Below are 27,175 nucleotides of genomic sequence, written 5' to 3' on the forward strand. Positions count from 1 at the left end.
GCACGCGCGCGCGCTCCCCAGCGCCTCGGTCTGGCCGGCGGGACGGGGACCGGGACGGGGCGGGCGGGCGGAGGCCGGGCGGCTGAGGCGCCAGGGGAGGGGCTCGGGCCGCCGCCGCCGCCGCGGAGAGAGGAGCATGTCCGCAACTCGAGCCAAGAAAGTGAAGATGGCCACCAAATCCTGCCCCGAGTGCGACCAACAGGTGGGCGCCGGGGCCGGCTCGCGGGCGTGCGGGGCGGGCGGGGCTCGCGGCCGGGCGGGCGGCCGTTGCCCGTCGAGGCCGCCCGGCCGGGGTCCCGGCGGGCGGGCGGGCCCGGGTCGGCGGCCGCGGGGCGCCCCGGAAGCGGCCGGGCCGCGCCGAGGGGCGCCCCCCGGGCGGCGGGGAGCCGGGCGCGGGGCGGCCGGGCGGGAGGGGGCGTGCGCGGGGCGGCTGCGGGCGCGCCGTCCGGACTCTCCCCGCCCGGCCCGGCGGCTCCGGGGGCGGCGGCGGGAGCCCGAGCGCGGCGGCCCGAGTGGACGGCGCGGCCCGCGCAGCCCCCGGCCCCGACGGGCGCGCTGAGGTGCGGGGCCCGGAGTCCCGACCCGGGCCGGCCTCGGAGACCCCTCCCGCCCCGCCGGCTCGCTTTGTTCCCGCTCAGAGGCGTGCGGTGGACCCCCCGCCCCAAACTGGCCGACCTGGAGAATCCTTAAATGTGGCAAAAAGGCCCAAAATATAAAGGTTTTAAGTTTCTGTGAATTTTGAGATTCCCTCCCCCCCGATTATCTTTTTGCGTCAATAATAATCGTGAATCCTTTTCTTTATATGTATTTTTAATGGAATGTTATTGAATAACGCCCTCATTTAAGCCCTTCTGGGCGCTCCTAATGCGCCCTCCCCCACCCCCACCCCCCGCGGCGGTAATAAATTTCATGTTTCTTCTAATAGAGCTTTTAAAAAGCACATGTGAGGTTTCATGAATTTTGAATGCCCGCTTTCTACCTGGAATTAATAGTGTCATAGGTGTAATTTTGAAAAACCTCATTTTACTGTTCCTTAGTTTAAGCATGCATTATTCTCTAAGAGCATAATAACGTTCCTCTAAGTCTTATAATCCTATTGAGTCAAAACTCCCTCAATTAAAACCATTCGCATAAGGCCCTTATTTCATGCCAACACGCAGATGGGTGGTGTTTTTTTTTTTTTCCCTTTTCCACTGAGTGAATTTTTTCAAAATGACTACCTCCTGCCCTCCCTCCCCCCACTTTTTAAAAATCAAGACTAATTTGAAATGGCTGGAGACTTTAATGAGCTGATTTTAGTGCACTCTTAAAGCGCAGTCTCGTACGGTGATCAAATTTTGTAACAGAAAATGTTACATGTTTTATTCAGTATCTTTTATAAGCAGTGGTAGAAATGCTGATCAGAGGAAGATAGAGTACAGCTTGTTGATCTTCGGCGTTTATTGAGTTTGCAGTATGAAAACTATTTAATCCTGTTTCCCAAAGTAAAGTGTTAAACTTCCTTTCTTACAGTTAAACTGAATTTTTGAAATTCTGACAAAATTGTACTTTGCGGTATTAGTTTCTTTGCAGATTATTTCAATAGTTAAGTCATTTCCATTTGTTGCGATTAATTGTGCCTTAGTATAAAGTTTACATGGTATGCATTGTGCGTTCCAGTTTCTCTAGGGCACAAGTTATTGCAAATCCTGACCTTGTTTTACTTGGCATAAAGCAACCTTTTGGGGAAAATAACCTGTTTTTAATATCCTGGTTAAAGGAAAAGGAAAGGGTAGTAAACTTGTTGGAGTCCCTGTAAACAGTTCAACAAAATGTGACCAATATTAAATTTAGAAAGATTCACAACTCCAACTCCTCCTGCCGCCCCTCCCCCCAAACAAAATGCCATAGATTGGGTGACTCAAATAACAGTACTGTAATTTATTGTCTCTCAATTCTGGTAGCTCGAAGTCCAGGAGAGGCAGAGAGTGTCCCATTATGATGACCCCATTCTCAGGACCTCATTATCTCTTCTTCAGATACTATCATATTGGTAGTTTGGGCTTAAGCATTTGAATTAGGCAGGTGAGGACATACAATTCAGTTTTTAGCAAACTACTACATCATTTAAATGGTTTTTTTCCTCTAAATATTTCAGAGAATATAATTTACATGAGGACTAATAAAAACCTTTGGTTAATATTTTACTAAAAGTAATTGAATTGAAGAAAATAAGTCATTTTAGTTTTCTAATTGAGAGTATAGACTTTTTGTAGTTATGAAAAAAAAAATTTAGTCCAGAAAGCCACTTAAAATACTTCAGAATACTGTTGTGATTCTAAAATTCTAAAAAATAGACTGTAGATATATTTCATAAACATAAATGTGAAAAATTTAAAGTTTCAGGTGATTGACCCAATAGGTTGTGTAGTTTTTAAAACATGTAGAGATCAGCAGAGTATTAGATTTTCAATTGTTTATAATATCCCCTTTACATGAGTGTATTGAAAAGGTATCTAAACCATGATACTTTTTATTTTCAAGGGGGTTCACATGCACTACCTGAATTACTGAACCATTTTGTGTGTAAGATTCATGCAAGTTTTCTGTTTTGTGTATGTTTCTGTTTGTCATAGTTTTTAAATAAGTGCAGCTTTTTCTTTTTTCCCCATTTATAAGAAGTTGTGACAGATAACAAAATAGTCCACTTATAGGTAACTTTGATTCTCTTAGCAGCAAAGAATATAAATGTGTTCTCTATAGTGAAGCTATTTTTCAGCCTTTTTTAATTGGTTGAAACAATACAGGACCAGGATTTTGTTTCTTGCAGTTGTTTTTATCTGTCTTACTTGTAAAACATACAATATAAACATACTTTTCAAGGAATGAATTAATATACAATAACACCAGTAAACAAAATTTGACATTTTGTTTTTCTCTTTAAAATTCTGAAAGTGTGACATTTGAACTTTCATTACCGTTTTCTTTGATATAGCAACTAAAATTTGAAGGAAGTTTAGGTGGTTTAAAAATCCAAATTTTACCTTAATGACATTAATATGCTTCTTTTTATAGGATCTGGGTTGTGTGGTGGTTGGCTGGTGGGGGGAAGGGACTTTCCATTTTAAAAAGGACTTTAGGCTGAATTAGCTCAAGCACATGAATGTTTCTTGAGCATAAAACACTTTAATGGATAAATGTCAGCCTATCAATTGAATTAGTATTTGAATTAGCCAAATGTTCATTTCTTATCTGACTACAGCACTGTCTGTTAATAGTGGATATGGGTTGATGTAATTTTCTTGTTCATAAGAAGATCTAAATTTAAACTGAGTTTCAGTTACTGGATGAAAATGCTTGCTTTGCAGCACAGGGTATGGTGAATAAGAACATGGCGTTTCTGTGTTTTCCGGATAGCATTAATTTAAAACAATTTACATTACTGTGGATGCCTTTAATGATGTTTTTTAAGTTTAAAGGAAATGAGTCAGTACTTTTGAGCTTGGTTTCTGTGAAGATGTGAAATTTTAAAAATGACAAACATCTATTCTGGGCAGATTTTACACTATTAAAAATGTAATGTGTTTTCTGTCATGGTTTGAAAGAGTATTATCACATTCTTAATAAAACAAACTGTTAGACATATCTGGAGTTTGATTATTTTTATAGGATTCATTGTTATTTTTCTTATACAGCTTAGAGATTCTTTGCTCAGTATTTTTATGCAAAGAAAGAATTCTGCCAAAAATGCAATTCATCTTAATTCGATCAAGATTTATGTGTTAGAATATCGAGCATTCTGTATGTACATGAATACAAAGCTTTACAGTTGTAATTAAACTTTTATACAAGCAGAACAAGGAGAAAATGGAATTTATCTTACATAGGGAATTGCAGTTTTCCGACTGTAATTATTTCTTCAGTACTTTTTGTTGAGATTAATTTTTTTGGGTTTTGGTGAGTATGTCGATTCCAAGGATCATTAAGGTTGATGTTGAAACATTTATGAGGGTAAATCTAAAATTATTTTTTCATTGATTTTCAATATTGTGTGGTTTAAAAAATATATAGATTTGAAATGTAGAAAGGAACCACTTTGCAGATACAGAAATAGAAGTCTGAGGAACTTAAATGTTTCATGCAATGTCCTTCCTGGAACTATAAGATCCTAGATCTTAACTCCTACTTTCTCCTACATTCCTTTTCTTTATGCTATATTCTTGCCCCTCAAACTGTTGTTGTAAACTACTCTTCTTTTTGAATGGTATTTGGCTTCTTACCCTCTCATGTTAGAACCCTGAATCATTTTCAGTTCTTTTGCCTTTTGAAATGTCTGGCAGATCTTCCTTTTCTCCATTTTTTTCCCCCCACTTCCACCTTAATGACTTTTTGACCATATTCCCTTTTATAATTTATAGAAACTATTATAGAAACTTATAAACTTATAGAAACTATTAAACTAGTAGTTGAAGACATGTTACCTTTTTTTGCACATATTTTCCTGTTTCTGACCCTGTTATAGTTTTCAGTTAGATACTCACATCAGCATATATTTATTATGCATGTACCTTATTCATGGTGTGATGAAGGGCTAGAAAGATGTGAAGATGTATAGAACAACATCTCAAATAATTTGTTGCAAGGAGGTGGGGTTTAATTAACTCTGATTCCTCCAAATTATTTAATTCAGGAGACTAAAGACTGAGAAGTTTAATAATAAAAAAAGTAATAATATATGTATTTTTCTTTTTTCTGTAGGTTCCTGTTGCATGTAAATCATGTCCCTGTGGTTACATATTTATTAGCAGAAAACTCTTAAATGCAAAACACCCAGAGAAATCACCACCTTCTACAGGTGAGTTTTACTACATTTTTAGCTTTCCGATATGTTGGTATTCATTAATTTAATGTTAGCATTGTTTGTTGAAATTGAAAATTAAAATCTCCTGAAGTGTGTGTTTGGTTTTTACTACCTGTTAGAAATCAGTTTATAGCCTGTTCATTCCCTGTAAATGTTAACTACCTTATAATGCTGATAAAGCTTGTAACAAATTTTCTGCTTTTTATTTTTTGAAGGATGGAGAGCCATTAAAAGATTTTTAGCAAGGGGATAACCTGATTTGGTTTTTTTAAAAGTTTAATTAAGATACAGTTGATAGTCAATAAGTTGCACATATTTAAAATGTACAATTTTGAAAGTTTTGTCATACTTACACTAGTAATCACCACAATCAAGATAATGCACATATTCATCATTCCCCCAGATTTTCTAGTTGCCTTTATACTCTCTCCTCTTGACAGCACATTCTACGCAAGCACTGTTCTGCTCTCTGTCACTGTTCTAGAACTTTATGTAAATAGAATCATACATTGTATACTTTTTTTTTTGACCTGGTATTTTTAATGAGCTTAAGTTTCAACCATGTATGCTACTTCGATGCTACAATTTGTTTATCCATTCACTGGTTAATGGATATTTGGGGTTTTTACCTGAAGTGCTGGTAAAAAAAAAAATTTTTTTAAATATTTCAACAGATTATTACTTTTTTTATAAAGATTTATTTATTTATTTATTTATACAAACACTGGGTACAGTCAGAAGCGCGGGAGGGTGAGAGAGTTCACCCGAGCGGGGAACAGAACAGGCAGACTGACGAAATACACTGCTGAGAGGAGCAATACACTGCTGAGAGGAGCGGCAGGAGAGGTCTGTTGCATCATGTGGGGCTCTCACCTGTGGGGGGTGGAGGGGGTGGGGGGATGGATTGAACCGGAGCTGCAGAGGCTGCGGGCAGCTTCGCAGCCCAGCGCTCAACTGCTACGCCACCAGGGGAGGCCCTGCTGGTAAAATTTGTGACTTTAAAGTTTTGCTTTTATTTTTTAAACTAGTGACTAGAAAACTATAACTTAATTTTGCTGTGAATAAAATTTTTAGACATATACAATTTAGACATATCACAATTCTCTGAGTCCCTAAAAAGACAATTTTGTTTGAATTTTAGTTACTTTTCTATGAAAGGAAACAGATTAGATTTATTCAGTGGATCTATTTATAAAGAGATGAGATATTGTTATTCTTTGATAAAATCAGAGCTTCATGTAGTTGTGATCCCCACATGTGATTGATTGACTGATTGCAGATATATATTGAGTATCTGTAGATACTGTTCTAAGGCCTGGGCATAAAATAATGAATGACTCTGTTGTCAAAGCAGGTTCATTACTATCATGGATTTTGCATTCTCATGGGCAGGAGATAGGCAGTAAACAAATAGGAGAATATGAGCTTTTAATAAATGCCTTGTAGGAAGTGCTGTCCTAATGTGTGACTTAAGGCTACTTATGATTAAGTGGTTAGAAGAGGCTTCTCTGAAAGGTCCCATTTAAACTGAAACTGAGTAGGAAGAATGGGCTAGCCATGATAAGATCTGGGAGAACATTCCTGACAGGTGAAACAAACACAAATTTTAATATTGGAAAAAATTTAGTGTAATTTAGAAACATAAAGGCTAATGTGGTTGCAGTATAGATGGTAGGAGCAGGAGAGAAGGGAGATCAGGTCAGAAGAATAGGTCGGGACCAGATTATGCAGGACTTGAGTAACAAGTTTGATTTTTCTGAGGAGAAACCATCCTTGGATGTGGGATGGGGCTGAGGGGAAGGTGGCAAGCTCTGATTTGCTTTTAGAAAGATCATACTGGTTATTCCAAGAGAGTAGTTTGTGGTGGTGCAAGGTAGAAGTGGGCTATTGCAGTAGGTCAACTGTAAGAATGCCAAGTTAGACAAAGAATGGTTATGGCAGTAGATGATTTCAAGAATTATTTCTATCTGTGAGAGGTCTGTTTATCCTATGTCTGTATAGAAGTGGCAAGAAAGTTGTTTAATTCCATTTCTGCCACAGAGTTTGCCTCCCTTCCATCTTGACATGGACTTAATTCATTGATTCTTAAAGACTGTTGTTGGATTGGTTTATAGGAGTCATCTAGAGAGCTTGTTAAAAATGAAATCAGGGTCTTATTTTCTAAGAGTGTTAATTAGTTCTGGGAGCCCTGAATAATTCATTTAGTAGATAATGCTGCAATGGAATGTCAACTCAGTTCTAAAACTTCAAAATGAGTAAGACATGGTCCATGGGACAGGTGTATATATGAATGCATGCATGTATGTATGTATGTATGTATGTATGTATGTATTCATTCAACAAATATTTTTTGAGTCCTTTCTATATACCAGTGATTCAGGTGAGGAAAAAAGGAAACCTAGTGAGGATGGAGAGGAGGGACAGATGCTTTAAGTATTTAAAGAATCAGAGTCATTCGAAGTGCAGGGGAGAATTTAGAATCACTCCAAGATTTCCAACTTGAATTACTGGCTGGAAAGTGAATATGAAAGAGAAGGCAGTTTTGAGAGAAGCATAAAGAAGTTTTAGTTTTGGATATATTTGTGAAATATCCATGTGGATTCTTTCCCCCCAATTGAACATCCAGACTGAAGCTCACAGAGTAGTTTGGCTGGAGATAAAGTTTTTGAATCATCAGCCAATTGATGGTAGTTTGTAGAATAGGAAGAGGAAGGAATGTAAGGACTGAACTCTGCTGAACCTTGAAGCATGGAAGTTGGTAAGCATGTCAGGTGAACTGAAGAGAGAGGTCAGCTGTGAGAAGCAGTTCTCTTTATTTTACTTTTGGAATTTCCTAAGGTTCTGTTGTTGACTAAGAATGGCCTTGTGACCTTAATGTGAAAATGAAACATTGAAGCCTAGAAATCCCAGGGAGGAGAAAGAAGAACCAACAAATGAAACAGATTTGAAAACAAAGATAAATGTACCAAAGGAATTAAGGGTTTTAAGGAAAAACATTAAGAGTATTCAAAGCTTGGAACACAGTGTGGTAGCGTGCAGGCTTGATAGTTGGAAGAAGTAGCATGTATCTGTCACTGTCTAACAAGTTAGTTAACTGCCATGAGCAACTGCTGTTTACTTGTGTGTGAGATTTATAGAACCAACTTTAGAGGACTGAAATACAGATGAAGTACAAATGAAAATTTCTAACAAACTAAATAAATATTTGTATAATTAGATTTCTTTTTTATTATAAGTGATTTTTTTTAAAGAATTTATTTATGCATACAAAAACTGGGGTACAGGCCAGAGGAATGGAGGTTGAAAGGATTCACCAGAGACAGCGGGGAACAGAACAGGCAGATTGACTGAAATACGCTGCTGAGGGGAGCAGTGGGCAAGACAGGAGAAGTCTGCTGTGCCATGTGGGTAGCTCCTTGGCCAGCTCATGCTGCAGAGGCTGCAGGCCCTTAAATTTCTTAGAAGGAAGATTTCTCTCAGATAATTCTGTAATGTATAGGGAATTGAGAATAGTGTAATTTCTTAAATCTCCACAATTTATCAAAAGTTTTAATGTTGTCAATGAGATCTAGAACATTTGAGTTTTATTATTTTTTTTTAAAAGATTTATTTATTTATTTATACAAGCACTGGGTACAGTCAGAAACGCGGGAGGGTGAGAGAATTCACCAGAGTGGGGAACAGAACAGGCAGACTGATGATACACTGCTGAGGGGGGCAGTGGGCGGCAGGAGAGGTCTGCGTGCTATGTGGGACCCTCCTCCGGTGGCCGGGGAGCTGCTGGGGAGCAGCTGGGGATTGAACTGGCGCTGCAGAGGCTGTGGGCAGCTTCCGCAACCCAGCGCTCAGCTGCCCCAAGGGGAGGCCCCCCTACTAGGATTTTCAAGACAACTGCTTATAATAACAAAAACTTGTTAACCATTCCCTTACCATATTAGTTGGGTTCATCTTATAGGGAACAGTATGTGCTAATTAGAAAGAATGATGTACATATTTATGTATTTCCATGGAAAAATCTCTTAATCACTGCTAATTTGAGAAAGAAGTACAACATACCTTTAGCATGAACTCATTTGTTTTTAAGATTCCAAAAATGATCTCTAAATATAATGCTAATAGTAAATACATAAATGGGTAGGTCACTAGATAACAAAGAGAGATCAAGACTTACTTGCGTAATTAAACATTAAAAGAAAAGAACCATTTTTAAAGCTCATAGTTATTATAAAAGAAAAAATTTAAAATATCAGTGAGTTGAAACATCTTTAATTATTGTAACTTTGTGACATGCAGAAAGAAAATAATCTGGTCAGATGGATTTATCTAGGGTTCAGTTGTTCAAAACTCACATTTTTCAGTCATCTCTATATCTTTATAACATACAAAATAGAAATAAAGACATAGGATACTAGAACTACATAGAACTTTGTGTAGCTGAAAAGATAGATGAGTAAACAAAATAGTATGCAAAGTACAGGGCTTTTACGAGTTTAAAATTAATTTTGGTGAGTGGAAGAGATGCCTAACAATTGAAACTGCTTAGTGTTTTGTATGCATACATAGAACCTCATGGCAATTAATTTATGCTTTGACATCTTTCTAGATGAATTAGGTATGTTTTGTTTCTTTTATCCTTTCTGGAAAGTGGGTATTAAATGAAAATACATTTTAAAAAATTAGCTGCCTCATTCATGTAGGATTTCATTTCTAAATGCTAAATTGAATGCTTGACATCATTTAAAAAGTAGCCCTGAGATTGTCTTAAAATGTCACTTTGAAGAAATTTTTTTTTTCTTTTTCACATTTTATTTATTTTATTTTATTTTATTTTTATTTTTTTATTTTTTTTTATTAAATAATAAATTTTATTTTTATATTCCTCCATACAACTGCACATGCCCCATTCTGACCCCAATCCCTCCCCTCCCGGCCCCCACCCCCCAAAAAGTTTCTCTGGTTCATAGTTTATTGTTGATTTTGATTTTCACTTTCTTATAGTTATTCTTTTTCCTGATCCCTTATTTAAGTTTTCTAGATTCCTGCTATGAGTGAGACCATCCGGTATTTTTCTTTTTCTTTTTGGCTTATTTCGCTGAGCATGATCCCTTCCAGCGCCATCCATGTTGCTGCAAATTGCATGTGTTTATCTTTTTTGAATGCTGAGTAATATTCCATGGTATATATGTACCACATCTTCTTGATCCAGTCATCTATTTTTGGGCATTTGGGTTGTTTCCAAAGCTTAGCTATTGTAAATAGTGCTGCTATAAACATAGGGGTGCAGGTGTTCTTTGGAATTGATGTTTCTGTGTCCTTTGGGTAAATACCTAGGAGTGGAATTGCTGGGTCATATGGAAGCTCTATGTTTAGTAGGTCCAGAAATCTCCACACAGCTCTCCATTGAAGAAATTTTTTTTTAATGGAGGTTAAAGGAAATAATTTCATTTCCTGAAATTGAAAGTATCTGTACTATGGACCATAGTACATAGATAACTACCATTGTAGTAGTTATCTATTCAAATATTTGATTACTTTGTAATCTGTTCAAATAGTTGATCAGTCACTAAATACTGAAAGAAGTTAATTTTGGGTGAGAACAAACTCGTTTTGCTTCAAATCTTTAAATTTGTTTTTTCTGGATGGGTGTTTCTAGTGTAGTGACATCAAGGGTTCCATTTTGCTTTAATAACTGTTTTCCTTAAAAAAATTTTAATTATAGAAGCTAGAAGCAAATGTAAATTTTAAATTAAATGACTTCATAAAAGACTTCTAGAGGTAGGAAAAGAGATTTAAAAGATTAAAAGTGTACACTTATTCTTAAGTGTATATTTCTCAGTGTGTACAAACTTAAGGTTAAGCTCAGTCAAATAGCAATGCCCTCTTTTTTTTAATTAAAGGAAGGATAAAATGCATGAAAAATTAAACTTATGTTTTCATGCTATTCCCTAAAGCAAATTAACTGGCAAAGACTGATAAATAAGCAAAGACATCCATGAATGACCTATAATCACTTTTAGTTAAGGAGGGAAGATGGAGAAATGATTATTACCAGTGCCTTTAATAATCCCAAAGTGATTGAACATTAATTCAAGCAGTAAGAGATTCTCAACTTTTAATTACTGCACAGTGAAGGTTTGGATGAGTTTTCCCAGAAAGCATTTTCTTACATGCTAATCACTTTAAAATTATTATACGTTCATGGCTTTTATATATTTTTTATTTTGCCTTTTGTTGTAAAGAATATGAACCTTCATCTGTGCCTTTACACTTAGATTCTTTATCATATGGCTTATACAGCATTATTTCTATTCATATAAGACTTTTTAAAAGTAGAATCCCTCTGACTTCTAATTACGACAAACTGATTTTAGGTCTTCTGCATACCTGTGATACTAAGATGGTTTTTCATTGCACTGCCGGAATAATTCCACTTTTTCTTACATACCATTTCCCCTTATCTGGTCCATGCTTTGGAAATATTTTTTCTTTCCATGAGTAGCCTTTTTACTTTGTTTAATGCACAAAAGATTTTTTAATTTTGTTGAAGTCCAAGTTGTCTTTTTTCTTTCATTGCTTACTCTTTTGTCATACCCAAGAAATCATTGCAAAATCCAATGTCATGAAACTTTTCCTGATTTTTTTTTTCACTAAGCATTTTATACTTTTAGCTGCTACATTTAGATATTCAATCCATTTGAGTTAATTTTGGGATATTGTGTAAAATAAGCATCCAACATAATTTTTTTTGTATGAGGGTTATCCAGTTTTTCCAGTACCATTTGTTTCAAACACTGTCCTTTCCTTCTTTAATCATCCTAGCATTGTTCCTGAAAATCATTTGACTGTGTATTTAGGAATTTATTTCTGACCTATAGTTTATTCTATTGGTTTGTATGTCAGCACCATACTTTATTATTGTAGCTTTCTGAGAAGGTTTAAAAAAATCAAGAAATGTGAGCCTTTCTACTGTGTGGGTTCCCCCCTCCCCATATTGTTTTTGCTGCTTGGGTGTTCCTTTAGATTCCATTCAAATTTTAGGATAGAGTTTTCTGTTTCTGCAAAAGAATCTTATTTTCATTTTATAATCAAATCTAAGATTTTGTTTCTGTTTCTTGAACTACCTTTATTCCTCCTGTTTTATCTTGCTGCTTCTCTAATGCTTTTTATTTTTCTCAAATACCTGGTAATTCTTAATTGACTGTTTATACTTGTAAATGACAGACTTGGTTTGCCAGTGCACATAACTTGAATTAATACCCTACATTGTTTTAAAGGTCTTATTTTATGACAGATCTCTTTAGTGTATAATTGGGAGGGGCTTATTAGCAGGCTTTTAAATGTAAATTAGGTGAGCCAGAAAAGCTGTTGAATTTCAAGATTGCCATAATAAGGAAGGCTTCATTCTGGGGCAGAATGTGAATACAGTATTTCATTCTTATGAGGGAGTTGCCTTTGTTTGGTTGTTCTATGTTGGAGAGATTTAAAGTTCTCTTGAACATTGCTTGATTCCTAAGAGCTTTTCTTATGTCAATTGCTTTGTATACAGAGGCCTAAGAGTTCTGTAGTAGAACTATAGTTATTCTGAGAATCCCCCTGTGGCCTAACAGGATCTTTGGGAAGAACTGCTCTCCCATCTGAAGGAGTCATTTCTTATTCCTCTTTTGGATTATAGTTTTTTCTATTCTGGTTTCCTAATTAATCTGTCAGCTTGACAGATTACAGAAATTCTATTGCAGAAATTCTTTCCTTGTTTCCAATACTGCAAATTTATTTTCCTTTTTCCCTTTACCTTTTACCCGTGTTTATTTGTATTTCACTGGGATTTTGAGACGTGACAAGGTAAATGCACTCAGGTTTTATTTATTCAGTACTATGTGTGTATGTATATGTGAATATGTGTAAGTAATGTTCTGGGTATAAAAACTTATATTTTGATGGGGGAGATATTGCACATACAAGTAAAGAAAGATTATAGTAGTAATAGTAGATTATGATAGTAGCTTGGGCTGGGAGACTCAAAGTGGGGTGACTTATAAATTGTCATCCAAAGGAAATAAAGCTACCCTTTATGAAGAGCTTTGGGAAGACTCACAGGAGGAAGGAACTTGTTTTGTTAAAAGAAAGTCGTGTCTGGAGTGTAATGAACAAAGTGGCTAGTTGTATGAGATTGGAGAAAGAGGCAAGTGTTGGGATTTACAGGGAATTGTTGGCTTTATATGGAATTTTGATTTTATTCTAAATACAGTGAGAAGTTGATGAAAGATTTTAGATGGGAACTATATAATTAGAGTTTTTAAAAAAGATAATATTAACAACTGTAGGGAATATATTTGGTTTGGGTGATGACCATAGAGGTAGGAGAAACGAAGAAATTGTGGGTATGTTTTACAAGGAGTATCTGAACCTTTGGGATGAATAAGAAGCAAGATGAGTCACAAATGACTGCAAGTTATTTGACTTGTGTATCTGCTTGATGATATTTACTAAAGTGATGAAAGTTGGAGGAGGAACAGATTTGGAGGAGTTAAAGTTGAGTTATTTTTGGTACATTTGAAATACTTATGAGACATTTAAGTAAAGCTGAAAGGCAGTCTGGAGCTTTGGGAAGAGGTTAGAGCTGAAAGTATAAATTGTGGAGCCATTATAATAGTAGTGCTTAATGTTTTGGGTGTATGAATTACTTAGGCAGAGTGTAAGGAAGAGGAGGGCTCTGGACAGCCTTGGTGCTGCTTTTAGTATTGGATATTGGGGAAGAACCTGGAGGAAAAGACAACAAAGGAAAATAACGAGGAATGGGGGGAAACCTGGAGTCTGAAAATCAAGGGAAGAAGAAAGAATAAGAGTGATCATCTTTGTTGAGTTTTTGAGATAGTATTAAGATGATTAAAAAGTATTTATAGAATTTGATAAGTTTTTGTCTTCATGATCAATTTCATTGGGTTGAGAACTATTTTGGAGTGGATTGATAAGTGAATGGGAGGTGAGAAATTAAAGACAGAACCTATAGAACACCTTTTTGAGAACTTTGGCTAGTGAGAAATTTGCAGAGGTGGATGGGTAGCGGGAGGAACAAACCTAAATTGAGTGTTAAAGGCATACATACTATAAAAAGCTTTACCTGTCACTAAACCTGTAAACTATTTTTTAAAGAAATTCTAAGCATACACTGCCCCATCCACACCCACCAACATCTACCCCTTCCCTTGCATGTTACTTTTATGCACATGCAGATAAACTTTTAAAAACATAAGCACGGGGCCTCCCTGGTGGCACAAGGGATTAAGCACCGCACTGTGAAGCAGTCCGCAGCCTCTGCAGCATGAGTTCAATCCCTGGCTGTCCAGGGAGCAACCCACATGGCGCAGCAGACCTCTCCTGTCTCACCCACTGCTCCCCTCAGCAGTGTATTTCAGTCAATCTGCCTGTTCTGTTCCCCACTCTGTCTCTGGTGGATCCTCTCCCCCTCTCCCCCGCATCCCTGGCCTGTACCCTAGCTCTGGTATGCATAAATAAATAAATCTTTAAAAAAAACATAAGTACAATAAAAATTTATCAACGTTTCTGTGACATCGAATATCTAGCTGGTGTTGAAAATTTCAGGTTTCTTGTAAATGGTCTTAAAAATTTTTAAAGCAGATTCCAGATAAGGTCCACACATATTGCATATGTATAGAACTTAACTGAATATTTTGGATATGCATTTTGCATGTTTAGCTCTTTTTATGTCTTTTTTCTCCTTGCAAATTATATATTGAAAGAATCTGTATCATGTGTCCTTTTGAATGTGTTGTTTGTGTCACATGGTGTAGGTTAACACATTTCTTGAATGACTTCTGTTTTTCCTGTAAGTTGGACTTTGGATCCAAAGGCTTGGTGAGGGCCTCCCCGGTGGTGCAGTGGTTTAGCACTGGGTTGCGAAGCTGCTCGCAGCCTCTGCAGCGCCGGTTCAATCCCTGGCTGTTCCCCGGCCACCGAAGGAGGGTCCCACATGGCGCGCAGACCTCTCCTGCTACCCGCTGCTCCCCTCAGCAGTGTACTTCGGTCCTTCTGCCTGTTCTGCTCCCTGCTCTGGCTCTGGTGAATTCTCTCACCCTCCTGTGCTTCTGACTGTACCCAGTGCTTGTATAAATAAATAAATAAATCTTAAAAAAAACCAAAAACACAAAGGCTTGGTGATATTATTATTATTATTATTTTTTAACCAGACCTCTTAATAATAAGTAGGTGTTCCTCTATCAGGAGTCTCAAGATGTGTGCTTATCTGTTTTTGTGTTGTTCACAGCTATTGCTTTTCAGCACTTAACTAGATTACTGCAAGTTGAAAATGGTGGTACTCCTCACCTGTCCTTTGGTTACCAGTGAGTGGTACAGCTTGAATAGAAAAGACAGGGTACATGCTTTATTGTTTTCTTCGGTTTTCAAAATAGTGAGTTCTTTATAATCTTCCTATGATAGTCAAGTAGTTTTTGCTCTAATTTTTGTATTTAATGCCATGTTCTTGTGGTTTTAAGTATATTTGACATTTCAACCTCTTAGTTATTTATTTTTTTTTTAAGATTTATTTATTTATTTATACAAGCACTGGGTACAGTCAGAAGTACGGGAGGGTGAGAGAATTCACCAGAGCCAGAGCGGGGAACAGAACAGGCACAAGGACTGAAGTACACAGCTGAGGGGAGCAGCGGGTGGCAGGGGAGGTCTGCATGCCATGTGGGACCCTCACCCGGTGGCTAGGGATTGAACCGGCGCTGCAGAGGCTGCGGGCAACTTCGCAACCCAGCGCTCAACCGCTGCACCACCGGGAAGACCCACCTCTTAGTTATTTTTAATTGATGCCCATATTGTATAATGATCTGTGGGAGCCTTTTCAAGTTAGTCCTTGTCACTTTTAACTAGACCTAGGTTGTCTGTGATAACTTTCTTGTCATCTGGAATAATTAAATGTTCTTCCCTCTGCTTTATGTTTCACCTGAGACCTGAAATTAAGTAATACTCCAATGAGAATGGTATTTGGAAATAACTAATATTATTTTACTTAAAAAAAATTTATAATAGCCTGTTAAGCACCCTTATTTTACAATCTTTTAACTTGTCTCCTTTAGTAATAGTGGGATGTGATTTTCTTAGTGTTTTGCCCCTTTACCAGTGTGTTTTAGACAATTAGGGAATTCTCTTTCTTATTTTTGAGTTCAGGTATGTATTAAAGCAAGTTTTTGTTTTTTACATAATTTGCTGTTTGTCTTATTCAATGTTTTGATTTCTTTGAACTGAAAGGGATGGCTTTCATCATTAAATTTCCACATTGAGTAAAGTGCCTCTATTGTTATTCCATATAGGAATCTGCATGTTCTTACAATGTCAGAAATGACTCATCTGTGACTAAAGTGAAAACTACTTCCTTAGTATTATTATATTTTGTATGGATGTTTTTTGCTTACTTTTTATTGGTTACCTTAATAAGTTATGACTAAGATCAGTTTTGTTTCTGCATATTTGACTTATTTTAATCTGTAATTTGGGCAGGGGAATTTTTTTTTTTCCTTTTCTAATGTCACTACTTTTTATTTGGAAGCAGAGAAGAGGAATAAAGGCAGAAAGGTTGTTGTGAAGTTCTGTGAACTTCCAGGGTCTGAAATTAAAGAAGACAGCTAAAGGAAACTTGTCTTCTTGTAAAATTCCTCCTACCTCATGTGTAAATTTTTTTTCCCCATGTGGGTGTGGGGGGCATAAGATGTTATGGTTGTAGTCTTATAAAATATGCCAGGCAGCAAATTCTAGTGCAATTTAGAGAGGAAAAGGAAGATAGTAAGAACTTGGGCAAACAGTTCTTGCTAAGCCCTAAAACATCATTTTTATTCATCCATACAGAAAACAAGCATGAGGCCAAGAGGAGGCGAACAGAGAGAGTTAGGCGAGAGAAGATAAATTCTACAGTAAATAAAGATTTAGAAAACAGAAAGAGGTCTCGAAGTAACAGCCATTCAGATCATATCAGACGAGGAAGAGGAAGACCTAAAAGTGCATCTGCCAAAAAACATGAGGAAGAAAGAGGTATGAATAAATCCAAGCAGTTTTTTCCCCTAGTATTATATTTTTCTACGATCTTAATTAGATCGTAATGAGGAAGTATTTGGTAGGCATTGAACTCCTGGACTTAAAATTACAACTCACTGTAGTTTGGAAGTGCTACCTCTAAGGTATATACTTGTTTTAAAAAACAAACAGAAATGTTTCTAATAAAAAATTAAAGATTGAAATTTGTAGAACTTCTTGCTATAAAAATGGGAGTAGAGTTCAGAGAATAATTTGTATATGACAGTCTGTTAAAGTGGTTATACTTTAAAATTTTTTAAAAGAATTCTGAATTTTGTTAAAACTTATTTCAAACTGTTATACTATGAATTTAAAGAATTTATTTTTGAAAGTGTTCTTCAGTATGAATTTTAAGTTCTTTATGTGTTCCCTACTCTGAGGCAACTTTTGGATAGTTAGGTGAATTCCTCTAGGTCTAAAACGTTTATATTTCTCTTCACAGACCTTCTTTCTTCTGATAAGTGAATAAAAACAATGACTTGTTTTTAACCATTAAATAAATTTCAGTTTCTATTCATACATCTTTAAAAAGATGTATCATGGAAAATTTCAGTGATTATGCAACATTGGAAAGAATAGTATAATGTGCCCCTATATCCAATGAATACCTTTTTAAAATAGAGAATTTAAGACAGTAATTAATAATAAAAAGAAATAGTTGCTCTTTGTAATTCTTTAAAAACCTCTATCAAAATAAGTTCATCTTCACTCTTATGCATTTATGATTTCTTATTTGTGAGTTATGGTTTCCTTTTCCAGGTATTCATTCTTAGGTATTCATGTATTCAAGCAAAAATGTAAATTTGTCTTATTTTAGGCACCAGAATTTTTTTGCCTGTTATTTCTCTCTGTTTTGTGTAAAGTTACTCCTGAATGAGAAAATAACTTCACAGGTATAATTGTCATAGGCTTTTTCCAAGGTTAAAAATTTCTTAATATTGTGTGGCTAGAGGAATAAAGTATTTGACTGTACATAGATACTCCTAATTTCTTGGGTAATTTTACTCCTTTTCCTCTTTTATTCTATTCTTTATAGCTTTGAGTTATTTTCTCAATTTGAATGTGCTTCTTTAACAATAAGATAAGACAATTTAAGCTGAAGACTTGTTTCAGAAAGGAAACTAGTTAAAGAAACGACAACAGAGAAAAAAGAAAAGAGGAAAATACTGCTTGACCCAGAAACCAGCATTCTTTCCAGTTGGAGTAAAGGGAATATAGCTCAGAGAATGGAGGGGAGATGAGAAAGCAGTTTTTTATTTGGGGGACGTGAAGTTTAGTTAGTTGTGCTACGATGCAGTATATGCAAGTCTGAACTTTTCTGAGGACTTGAAAAAAGAAGCATTTCTTTGACTACACTTTTCAAGTATTTTCAGTTTATTATAGGAAAAATTTTGGAAAGGTATTTCTAGAGTAAAATATGCTTTTATTTAATTTTATTTACTACAAACTGGAAAATGTTCAAAGACATTTTTATTACATAAACTAGAATCGGGATCAGCAAACTCTGTAAAGAGCCAAATGGTAAATATTTCAGAATTTGTGAGCCATAAACTTATATGTCACAGCTACTATGCTCTGTCATTGTAGCTGGAAAGCAGCCACAGATGATATGTGAATGAATAAGCATGGCTATATTCCTGTAAGACTTTATAAAAACTAGTGGTGGGTCAGATTGGGCCCCTCGGCTGCCAACCCTTTGTGACCATGTTTCCTGAATACAGCACAGATAGGAAATACAGACTTTTGAAATATCTATATATTTTAAAGTAGACTCTGATGTATTGCTTAGTGCTAAATAGCCATTTAGTTTTAACTCAGTTTTTATTGATTCCTTGCTCATTAGGGCAACTGAAAAATTTGAAGCAAGCTTTGATTTTATTTTAATAAAGAAAACACGAGTGTGTCTAAAACACATTTTGATTGACCTATTTTCTGAATTTTGAAAAGCAATAGAAAAGTGGAAAAAGAAAGCTTGTTATCTAGATAACAGCATGTCTGTATTTATAAAATTATAAATACAAAACATTGTTTTATCCAGTTTAAGATAAGCCTTCATTTTTCATGTGGGGGAATGACTATTGTGTATATTAGTTATGTAGTAGTGACATTTTGAATGATTAAATATACCGGACAAGTCTGTATCTTATTAATGTATATATGAATAAATGTAGACTTCAAATTAAAGGTGGTGGACTGAGTAAACACATTAGCTCTGCATCCTCCCAAAATCCTAATAAAATGACAGTGTTCTGGTTTTTGGTTTTTGTTTGTTAAGAAAGAGGCAAAACCCTCTTAGGATAAGGAATTGGAGAATGCAAAATTCTGGAAAGTGGTAACTGCTTTAGCAGACCCATGAAACCTAAATTGTAAGCTCCTTTGAGAAAGCCAAAAAAGAAACTGATTTTTATTACGCAACTGCCTTTAAGTCAGGAATTTGTGCTTCAGTTATGTTTGGCAGTATGGAGCTGAAGGGGAGGCTAAAAACAGGAAGATTGCTTGAAATTCTGTTGCATAATGCCACACTAGAGCTGCTTAGCTGTTTTCCTATTCCCCAGCTTTATCCTTTAAAAACAATGTCTGTGTTAGGGCACACCAGGATTCATTGAGGGCAAGGGTACTATGTTAAGATCAGGAAGATTAGGTGAAAATTAGAGATAGTAAACATTGTGTTCTCTAGTCAGACTTGTATCTTACAGGTAAGAGATTAGGAGTATCTTCTCTAGGGAATCTGAGGAGCTGAAGCAAAAAGGCCTGGAATAAACACACTTTCGTTGGGGATTTCACGAATGGCCCCAGTCAGATCATTATAAAGTGATGACCACAGTTAAGCTCAACATATGTATATGAGCTGCCTTTTTTTTTTTTTGGGCCCATTCCTAAATAAGAGCAAACAACCCAGATATATGGAAGAAAGCATCTAGTATGGAAGGCTAAAACTTAACAGAAAAAAAAATAACTTGGGTAAAAAGTTTTTTCAGGGAGAAGAAAAAATTAAAACTGTTGTTAATATTTTTTTTTAAGATTTATTTTATTTATACAAGCACTGTGTATAGTCAGAAGTGCGAGAGGGTGTGAGAATTCAACAGAGCCAGAGTGGGGAACAGAACAGGCAGACTGACAAAATACACTGTGTGGGGAGCAGCGGGCTCTGCAGGAAAGGTCTGCGCGCCATGTGGGACCCTTGCCGGTGGACGGGGATTGAACCAGTGCTGCAGAGGCTGCAGGTAGCTTTGCCTCCCAGCGCTCAACCACTGCGCCACAAGGGGAGGCCTGGTTGTTAATATTCTTAACAAAAAGAAACAGCCAAGAAAAAGATAAAATTTAAAGGGAAATTGCAGATGTCAAAAAAGCACCTGGGAAATGGACCTTAAAATATGAATTTCACGTATCTCATACACATTTGTGTGTGAGAGAGAGAGCTAGAGAGAGAGTGATTTGCAGAAATGAAAAAATTTAACGCAAGGTTAATAGACAAAGTTGAAGAAATGTATTGGAATGTAGAGCAATAGGAAAAGAGGTGAGAGAATAGGAAAGGTAAATTTAGACGACAAGCCTGAGGTCAATATCTATAAATAATTGATGTTACAGAAAAAGAACATTGAAGATGAAGAAGGAAGTCATCAATGAAATAATTCAAGAAATTCTGAAGGACATTGAATTTCCATATTGAAATGGCCCACCAAATTGCCCACCCAGTGGATGGTTAAAAGTAGAAGTTATGCCAAACCATATCATCATAAGTCATATCAATTTGGTTAAAGGAAAGATTCCTTAAGTTTTTAGAGAAAAAAATCAAAATGGTGTTAGAATTGGTAAAATGGAATACCTCCCAGCACAGAACAAACAACACATACATGAATAGCATCAGTGAATTTCAAAAACATGTTGAACAGAAGAAGTCAGACCCAAAACAGGGCATGCTATATGGTGCTATTTGTTTGAAGTTCAAAAACAAGCAAAGTGAATCTATGGTTGATAAAACAGTGCAGTGGTTGCTAGTGGAGAGGGATTAACTAGAAAGAAGCATGAGAAATTTGCTAAATCTTGATTGTGGTGTGGGTTAATGGATGTATATGTTTGTCAGAATTCATCCAGTTGTACACTTGAGATTTGTGCATTTCACAGTAAATTTAGCAATAATTTAAAAAATAACTGGAAAAAATACTGTATTTCTTAACAGTGGCAGCAGTTATTGGAAGACCAATTATATGTCTTCACAATACTTAGAGGAAATATACAAGTCATAAGTCAACCAAATTCTGAATTAGTGTGAAGGTACATTAAAGACATTTTCCATCATTCAGAGTCTCAAAATTTGCTATCTGTACTCCCTTTCTTAGTCACCTACTACAATACAGTGCCATCAAAATAAAGAAGTAAGCTAAGAAAGTAACCTGGAATCTGGAACACAGGGTCCAACCCAAGAGAGATGAAGAAACTCTCCAGCATGATTTTGAAGAGATCGCGAGGTGATAATTGCAATAGACCAGAAGGCAGCCATTTAGATTGGTGCAGATCAGAAGACTTAGAGAGGTTTCTTTAAGAAGATGAAAGTGGGGCCTCCCCTGGTGGCGCAGCAGTTGAGCGCTGGGCTCTGAAGCCTCCACAGCGTCAGTTCGATCCCCGGCCACCAGCGAGGGTCCCACGTTGTGCACAGACCTCTCCTGCTGCGCCCACTGCTCCCCTCAGCAGTGTATTTTGTCAGCCTGCCTGTTCTGTTCCCCGGTCTGTCTAGTGGATCCTCTCACCCTCCCGCGCTTCTGACTGTACCCAGTGCTTGTATAAATACATAAATCTTTAAAAAAAAAAAAAAAGATAAAATTGATAGAATATACTTAATACATATAAACATTCTGAAAGATGCGATTAGAAGAGTTTGGGCTCAGTTATTCATGAAAACTTGGCAGTTGGAAAAAGACTCTCCAGGAAAAACAGTATGCACGGAAAATGAAGTTATTTACATAGACTAAACATTGAAAGTTGATCTCATAGAAATTGTGATAGAATGGGATGGGAAGAATGTAGTGGTGATGAGATGGAAAACAAAATCCTAATTTTCAGTGGTGGGAAAATCAGTTATGTCAAAAACCAAAATGTTGTTTAGAGAGGTTAAAACAAAGTAGCAACTGAAAAAAGTTGCATTTGGGAAATGGGGGGGGGAGTTCTCTTTTTTGGAACAAGTTTTGTAAAAATGATTTCACATTGCATATTTAACTTTGATTAATAATTCAAAACCCCCAAAAAAGGGGACTAAAGTAGAATCTTTTTAGAGCCTGAAAAGAGAATTTCAAAGAATGTATATACAGCGTTGTTAATTGTCATTTTAGCAGACACATGATCTGATGGGTGATTTTGTCTTCTTTTTTGTTTTTCTGTATTTTTCAAATTTTCTGTCATCAACTTGGATTATATTTGTAATAGGAGAGGAGAGAGAGAAATAAATGTTGGTTATTATTTAATAGGAGGGCCAAGGTGCAGAAGTTCACGTATTCAGAACAATACCGTTGATGTTCAGAAGGGACCATCTTTAGGGTGACAAGATGAATTTTGATTGAGACAATGAGCTCATAGTAATGAAGGGAATGAAATATTTAAGATTCTTACAGAAATGATAGAGATAATAGATTTTGTGCATAGAAATATATATAGACTCCATTTAGTCTTAGAATTTAATTTAGTTCATGGCATTTCAATAATTCCTTATATAATTTAAACATCTTTTTTCAGTTCAGCAGCATAGTATTTTATAATACTATATACATTGTAGTATTTTGTATATTTACTGTCATTTAAAGAAGTACTTGAAAGCTGTATTTAAAAATACTGCATCAACTGCTTTTGTATTAAACTTTCCCTTTTTTCTTTTAACAGAAAAACAGGAAAAGGAAATTGACATCTATGCTAACCTCTCTGATGAAAAGGCTTTCGTGTTTTCAGTCGCCTTGGCAGAAATAAATAGAAAAATTATCAATCAAAGACTTATTCTCTGATACTTGTCTACAAAATGTGTTGACACTTTCTTCAGGATTACATCAGCAAATTTTCAAATAGTTATGGACTCTCAGGAGCATTCTGACCACATCAATAAGGGCCATTGATTTTTTTCCCTGTCATTTAGCCTCTGCCACACTTTGGGAGCAAAGGTGTAGGCTTGAACTGTTATGAGATTTCCTTGTTTACTAAGGAATATTGTCAGTGTTTTGTGTTTGGGACATAAGTAAGTGTATTTACCCAAAAAAACAACAAAAAAAGTGCTGTGCTGGATGACTGTTAAAGAATAAAGGGGGAAGGATGGTAGTGGAAGTATGAAAACTAGGGAAATAAAATGCTTGATAATTTTCAGGTTTGCCACCAGAGATGCAATATTTTAAATACTTTCAGAAAGAGTGACTTTTAAAAATATATATTTCAGATTTTCAGTACTAACAGATTGCTTATATACAGTTCATTTACTTTTAGTAAATTGGCAATTGATATTTTATTGAATGGGGAATTAAGAATATAAACTGTAAATTTTGTCTTGATTTTTTTCTTGGCCTTTATTTTTATGACTTAAGGTTTGAGTTATATTTTGGGAAATACTTTTTAGATAGTTTGGAAGTCTGGGTGCTATATGAAGAAAAACATTTAAGGATATATCATACTTCAGATATAAACACCTTGTTTTCTTGAATGTAATTTATTTATTGGTTTAAAAAAACTTTTCTGCTCTCAAGATGGTGCCTGTTAACCTAAACATAAAATATATTTATTACATGCAAAATATTTCTTAGCCTCTTTTAAGCAGTAATGTTTATCTGAATGGATGTTCATTTATGCATCCTGATAATTATTTAAATTGTTACTTAACCTGACTCTGGAATAAAAAAATAAACCTTAATATTGAAACAAATAGATTACATCGTGTGCTATAAGCTTTTTGTTGTAGTGAAGTTTAGTATAAGTTGACTTACTATTTTTTGGTTTGCGTTTTCTGCATTTGATGTAATGATTAACATATTGAATGAAACTTGACATTGACTTCCTTTATTTTCAACCCTCCTCATCCCATTCTCCTAATCTGAAAGTCCTAAAGCCTCATTAGAGTAGGTGGTCATCGGTTAGACTTAGCCTTTACTTAGGAGAATCTCAATTTCCACAAAAACTGTTGATTCATCCATGGCTTCCCAAAAGAAAAATAGATCTGATTCCCCGCCTATACTTTATTTATATAACAGCCAGCAGAGGGAGCTTGAGAGGTGTACTGTAGGTAGGATATAGAATTTTCCTAAGAATTCCTTTCCCTTAATCTCCCTATTTATCTGCACATATCTCCAAATAACCTCATATTTGTATATATTTTAAAGCCTTAATTATTATTTATTCCCAGGAATGCAATTATGATTTTATCTTTGAAACACAGTATAAGAAAACTTCATTTTGAGAAAAAAATTAATACCTAAAAATTTTTGTGATTATAAATCCTCAGAAAAAATAAGAACAGCTTATAAAAGTAGGAAAAGAGTTATAGATGTCATAATCTAGCTATTTAAAGCTGAAGACCATTAGAGGGAAGTAATAAAGTAGTTATTGGATACAATAAGAAATGAGTGACTAGACTGGAACTTGCCTTGTAGAAAAGAAATTTCCTTCTAATACTCATATGATTAAATCTTTGACTTATTTTTTTTAAAGATTTATTTATGCATACAAGAACTAGGGTACAGGCCAGAGGTGTGGGGGGTGAGAAGATTCACCAGAGACAGAGTAGGGAACAGAGCAGGCAGACTGACTGAAATACACTGCTGAAGGGAGCAGTGGGCAAGACAGGAGCTGTCTGCTGTGCCATGTGGGTATCTCCCTGGCCGGGGATCGAACTCGTGCTGTAGAGGCTATGGACAGCGTCATGGGTTGCATCTCAACCCTTTGTGCCACCAGGGAGACCCAAATCTTTGGCTTGATTTAAAAAGTTCTTTGGCAGAAGAGCAATGTTTCCCCTGTAAGATAATATGACCTATTTAGCCAGTTTCTCTAAAAATCATATACACATAGATATTTTTATAAACTGTCTCATTTTAAAGCTGAATTTCTTTTTATTTATTTATTTTTTTTATTAGATAATAAATTTTATTGTTATATTCCCCATACAATTGCAGCGCCCCCATTCTGACCCCAATCCCTCCCCTCCCGCCCCTGCCCCCCTAAAAGTGTCTCTGGTTCATAGTTTTTTGTTGATTTTGATTTTCACTTTCTTATAGTTATTCATTTTCCTGGTCCCTTATTTAAGTTTTCTAGATTCCTGCTATGAGTGAGACCATCCGGTATTTTTCTTTTTCTTTTTGGCTTATTTCGCTGAGCATGATCCCTTCCAGCGCCATCCATGTTGCTGCAAATTGCATGTGTTTATCTTTTTTGAATGCTGAGTAATATTCCATGGTATATATGTACCACATCTTCTTGATCCAGTCATCTATTTTTGGGCATTTGGGTTGTTTCCAAAGCTTAGCTATTGTAAACAGTGCTGCTATAAACATAGGGGTGCAGGTGTTCTTTGGAATTGATGTTTCTGTGTCCTTTGGGTAAATACCTAGGAGTGGAATTGCTGGATCATATGGAAGCTCTATGTTTAGTAGGTCCAGAAATCTCCACACAGCTTTCCACAGTGGTTGGACCAGTTTGCACTCCCACCAACAGTGCAGAAGAGTTCCTTTTTCTCCACACCCTCGCCAACATTTGTTGTTGCTAGTTTTTTTAATATGTGCCATTCTCACTGGTGTAAGATGGTATCTCATGGTAGTTTTGATTTGCATTTCCCTGATGACAAGTGATGTTGAACATTTTTTCATATGCCTGTTGGCCATTTGCATTTCCTCTTCAGAGAAGTTTCTTTTTAGCTCTTCTGCCCATTTTTTGACTGGATTATTTTCTTTGTTGTTGTTGAGTCTCATCAGCTCTTTGCAGATTTTTGTGATCAGTCCTTTATCATTAGTGTTGGGTGCAAAAATGTTCTCCCAGTTGGTGGGGTTTCTCTTTGTTTTTGTTATTGTCTCTTTTGCTGTGCAGAAGCTCTTTAATTTGATGTAGTCCCAGCTGTTTATCTTTGCCTTCACTATCACTGCTTTGGGTGATGTGTCTGTAAAGATGTCTTTGATGTGCAAATCACGTAGTGTTTCGCCTATATTTCCTTCTATATATTTTATGGTTTCATGTCTTATGTCTAATTCTTTAATCCATTTTGAGTTGATTTTTGTGTATGGTGTGAGGTAGTGGTCAAGCTTCATTCTTTTGCATGTAGCAACCCAGTTTTCCCAGCACCATTTATTGAACAAACTTTCTTTGCTCCAATGCATAGTCTTTGCTCCTTTGTCAAAGATTAGTTGACCATAAATCTGTGGGTTTATTTCTGGATTTTCTGTTTGATTCCATTGGTCTGTATGTCTGTTCTTGTTCCAATACCATGCAGTTTTGATGATTATGGCTTTGTAGTATAGTTTGAAGTCTGGGAGTGTGATACCTCCATTCCCTTCTTTTTTTTTCAGGAGAGCTTTGGCTATTCGGGGTTTTTTGTGATTCCATATGAATTTCATCAATAATTGTTCTATTTCTTTGAAGAATGACATTGAAATTTTGATTGGAATAGCATTGAATCTGTATATTGCTTTTGGAAGGATGGCCATTTTAATAATGTTTATTCTTCCAATCCATGAGCAGGGGATATCTCTCCATTTCTTTGTGTCTTCTTCTATTTCTTTTAACAGTGTTTTATAGTTTTCTTTGTATAGGTCCTTTACCTCTTTTGTTAGGTTTATTCCCAAATATTTGATTTTTTTTGTTTCAATAACGAAAGGGATGTTTTTTTTGATTTCTTCTTCTTCAGATTTATTGTTTGTGTATAGGAAGGCTACTGACTTTTGCGTGTTGATTTTGTATCCTGCCACTTTACTGAACTGATTGATGAGTTGAATTAGCTTTTCTGTGGAGTTTTTGGGGTTCTCTATGTATAATATCATATCGTCTGCAAATAGTGATAGTTTGACTTCTTCTTTTCCTATTTGGATTCCTTGGATGTCTTTCTCTTGTCTTATTGCCCTGGCTAGGACTTCCAGTATTATATTGAAAAGCAGTGGTGAGAGTGGACATCCTTGTCTTGTTCCAGATCTTAATGGAATTTTAAAGCTGAATTTCTTTAGGCATGTTGCAGAAGTCTTAGAATGCTATCACTTTGTTGCTGACCTCTCTTAGCAGCAGATGTCCTAGGAGCAT

General features: G+C 36.2%; 1 protein-coding gene across 1 annotated transcript; it reads left to right on the plus strand.

The window, feature by feature from the left end:
- The first annotated feature begins 81 nt into the window (after nucleotides 1–81).
- Nucleotides 82–23,822, plus strand: CUNH16orf87 (chromosome unknown C16orf87 homolog). The gene is made up of 4 exons (XM_037516329.1): nucleotides 82–202; nucleotides 4,738–4,834; nucleotides 16,709–16,891; nucleotides 22,805–23,822. The coding sequence occupies exons 1-4, from the start codon at nucleotides 137–139 to the stop codon at nucleotides 22,921–22,923; spliced, it is 465 nt and encodes a 154-aa protein (XP_037372226.1). The 5' UTR covers nucleotides 82–136; the 3' UTR covers nucleotides 22,924–23,822.
- Nucleotides 23,823–27,175: the final 3,353 nt, after the last annotated feature.

The sequence above is a fragment of the Talpa occidentalis genome, unplaced genomic scaffold, assembly GCF_014898055.3.
Source record: "Talpa occidentalis isolate TD23 unplaced genomic scaffold, MPIMG_talOcc4v2.1 talOcc4.17, whole genome shotgun sequence".
NCBI lineage: Eukaryota > Metazoa > Chordata > Mammalia > Eulipotyphla > Talpidae > Talpa > Talpa occidentalis.

What these genes read in the sequence shown, in the direction of transcription:
- CUNH16orf87 (XM_037516329.1), top strand. Translation starts at nt 137, where the DNA reads ATGTCCGCAACTCGAGCCAAGAAAGTGAAGATGGCCACCAAATCCTGC. An exon ending in GCCCCGAGTGCGACCAACAG is followed by an intron (nt 203 to 4,737) that starts GTGGGCGCCGGG and finishes TTTTTTCTGTAG; the next exon opens with GTTCCTGTTGCATGTAAATC. An exon ending in GAAATCACCACCTTCTACAG is followed by an intron (nt 4,835 to 16,708) that starts GTGAGTTTTACT and finishes TCATCCATACAG; the next exon opens with AAAACAAGCATGAGGCCAAG.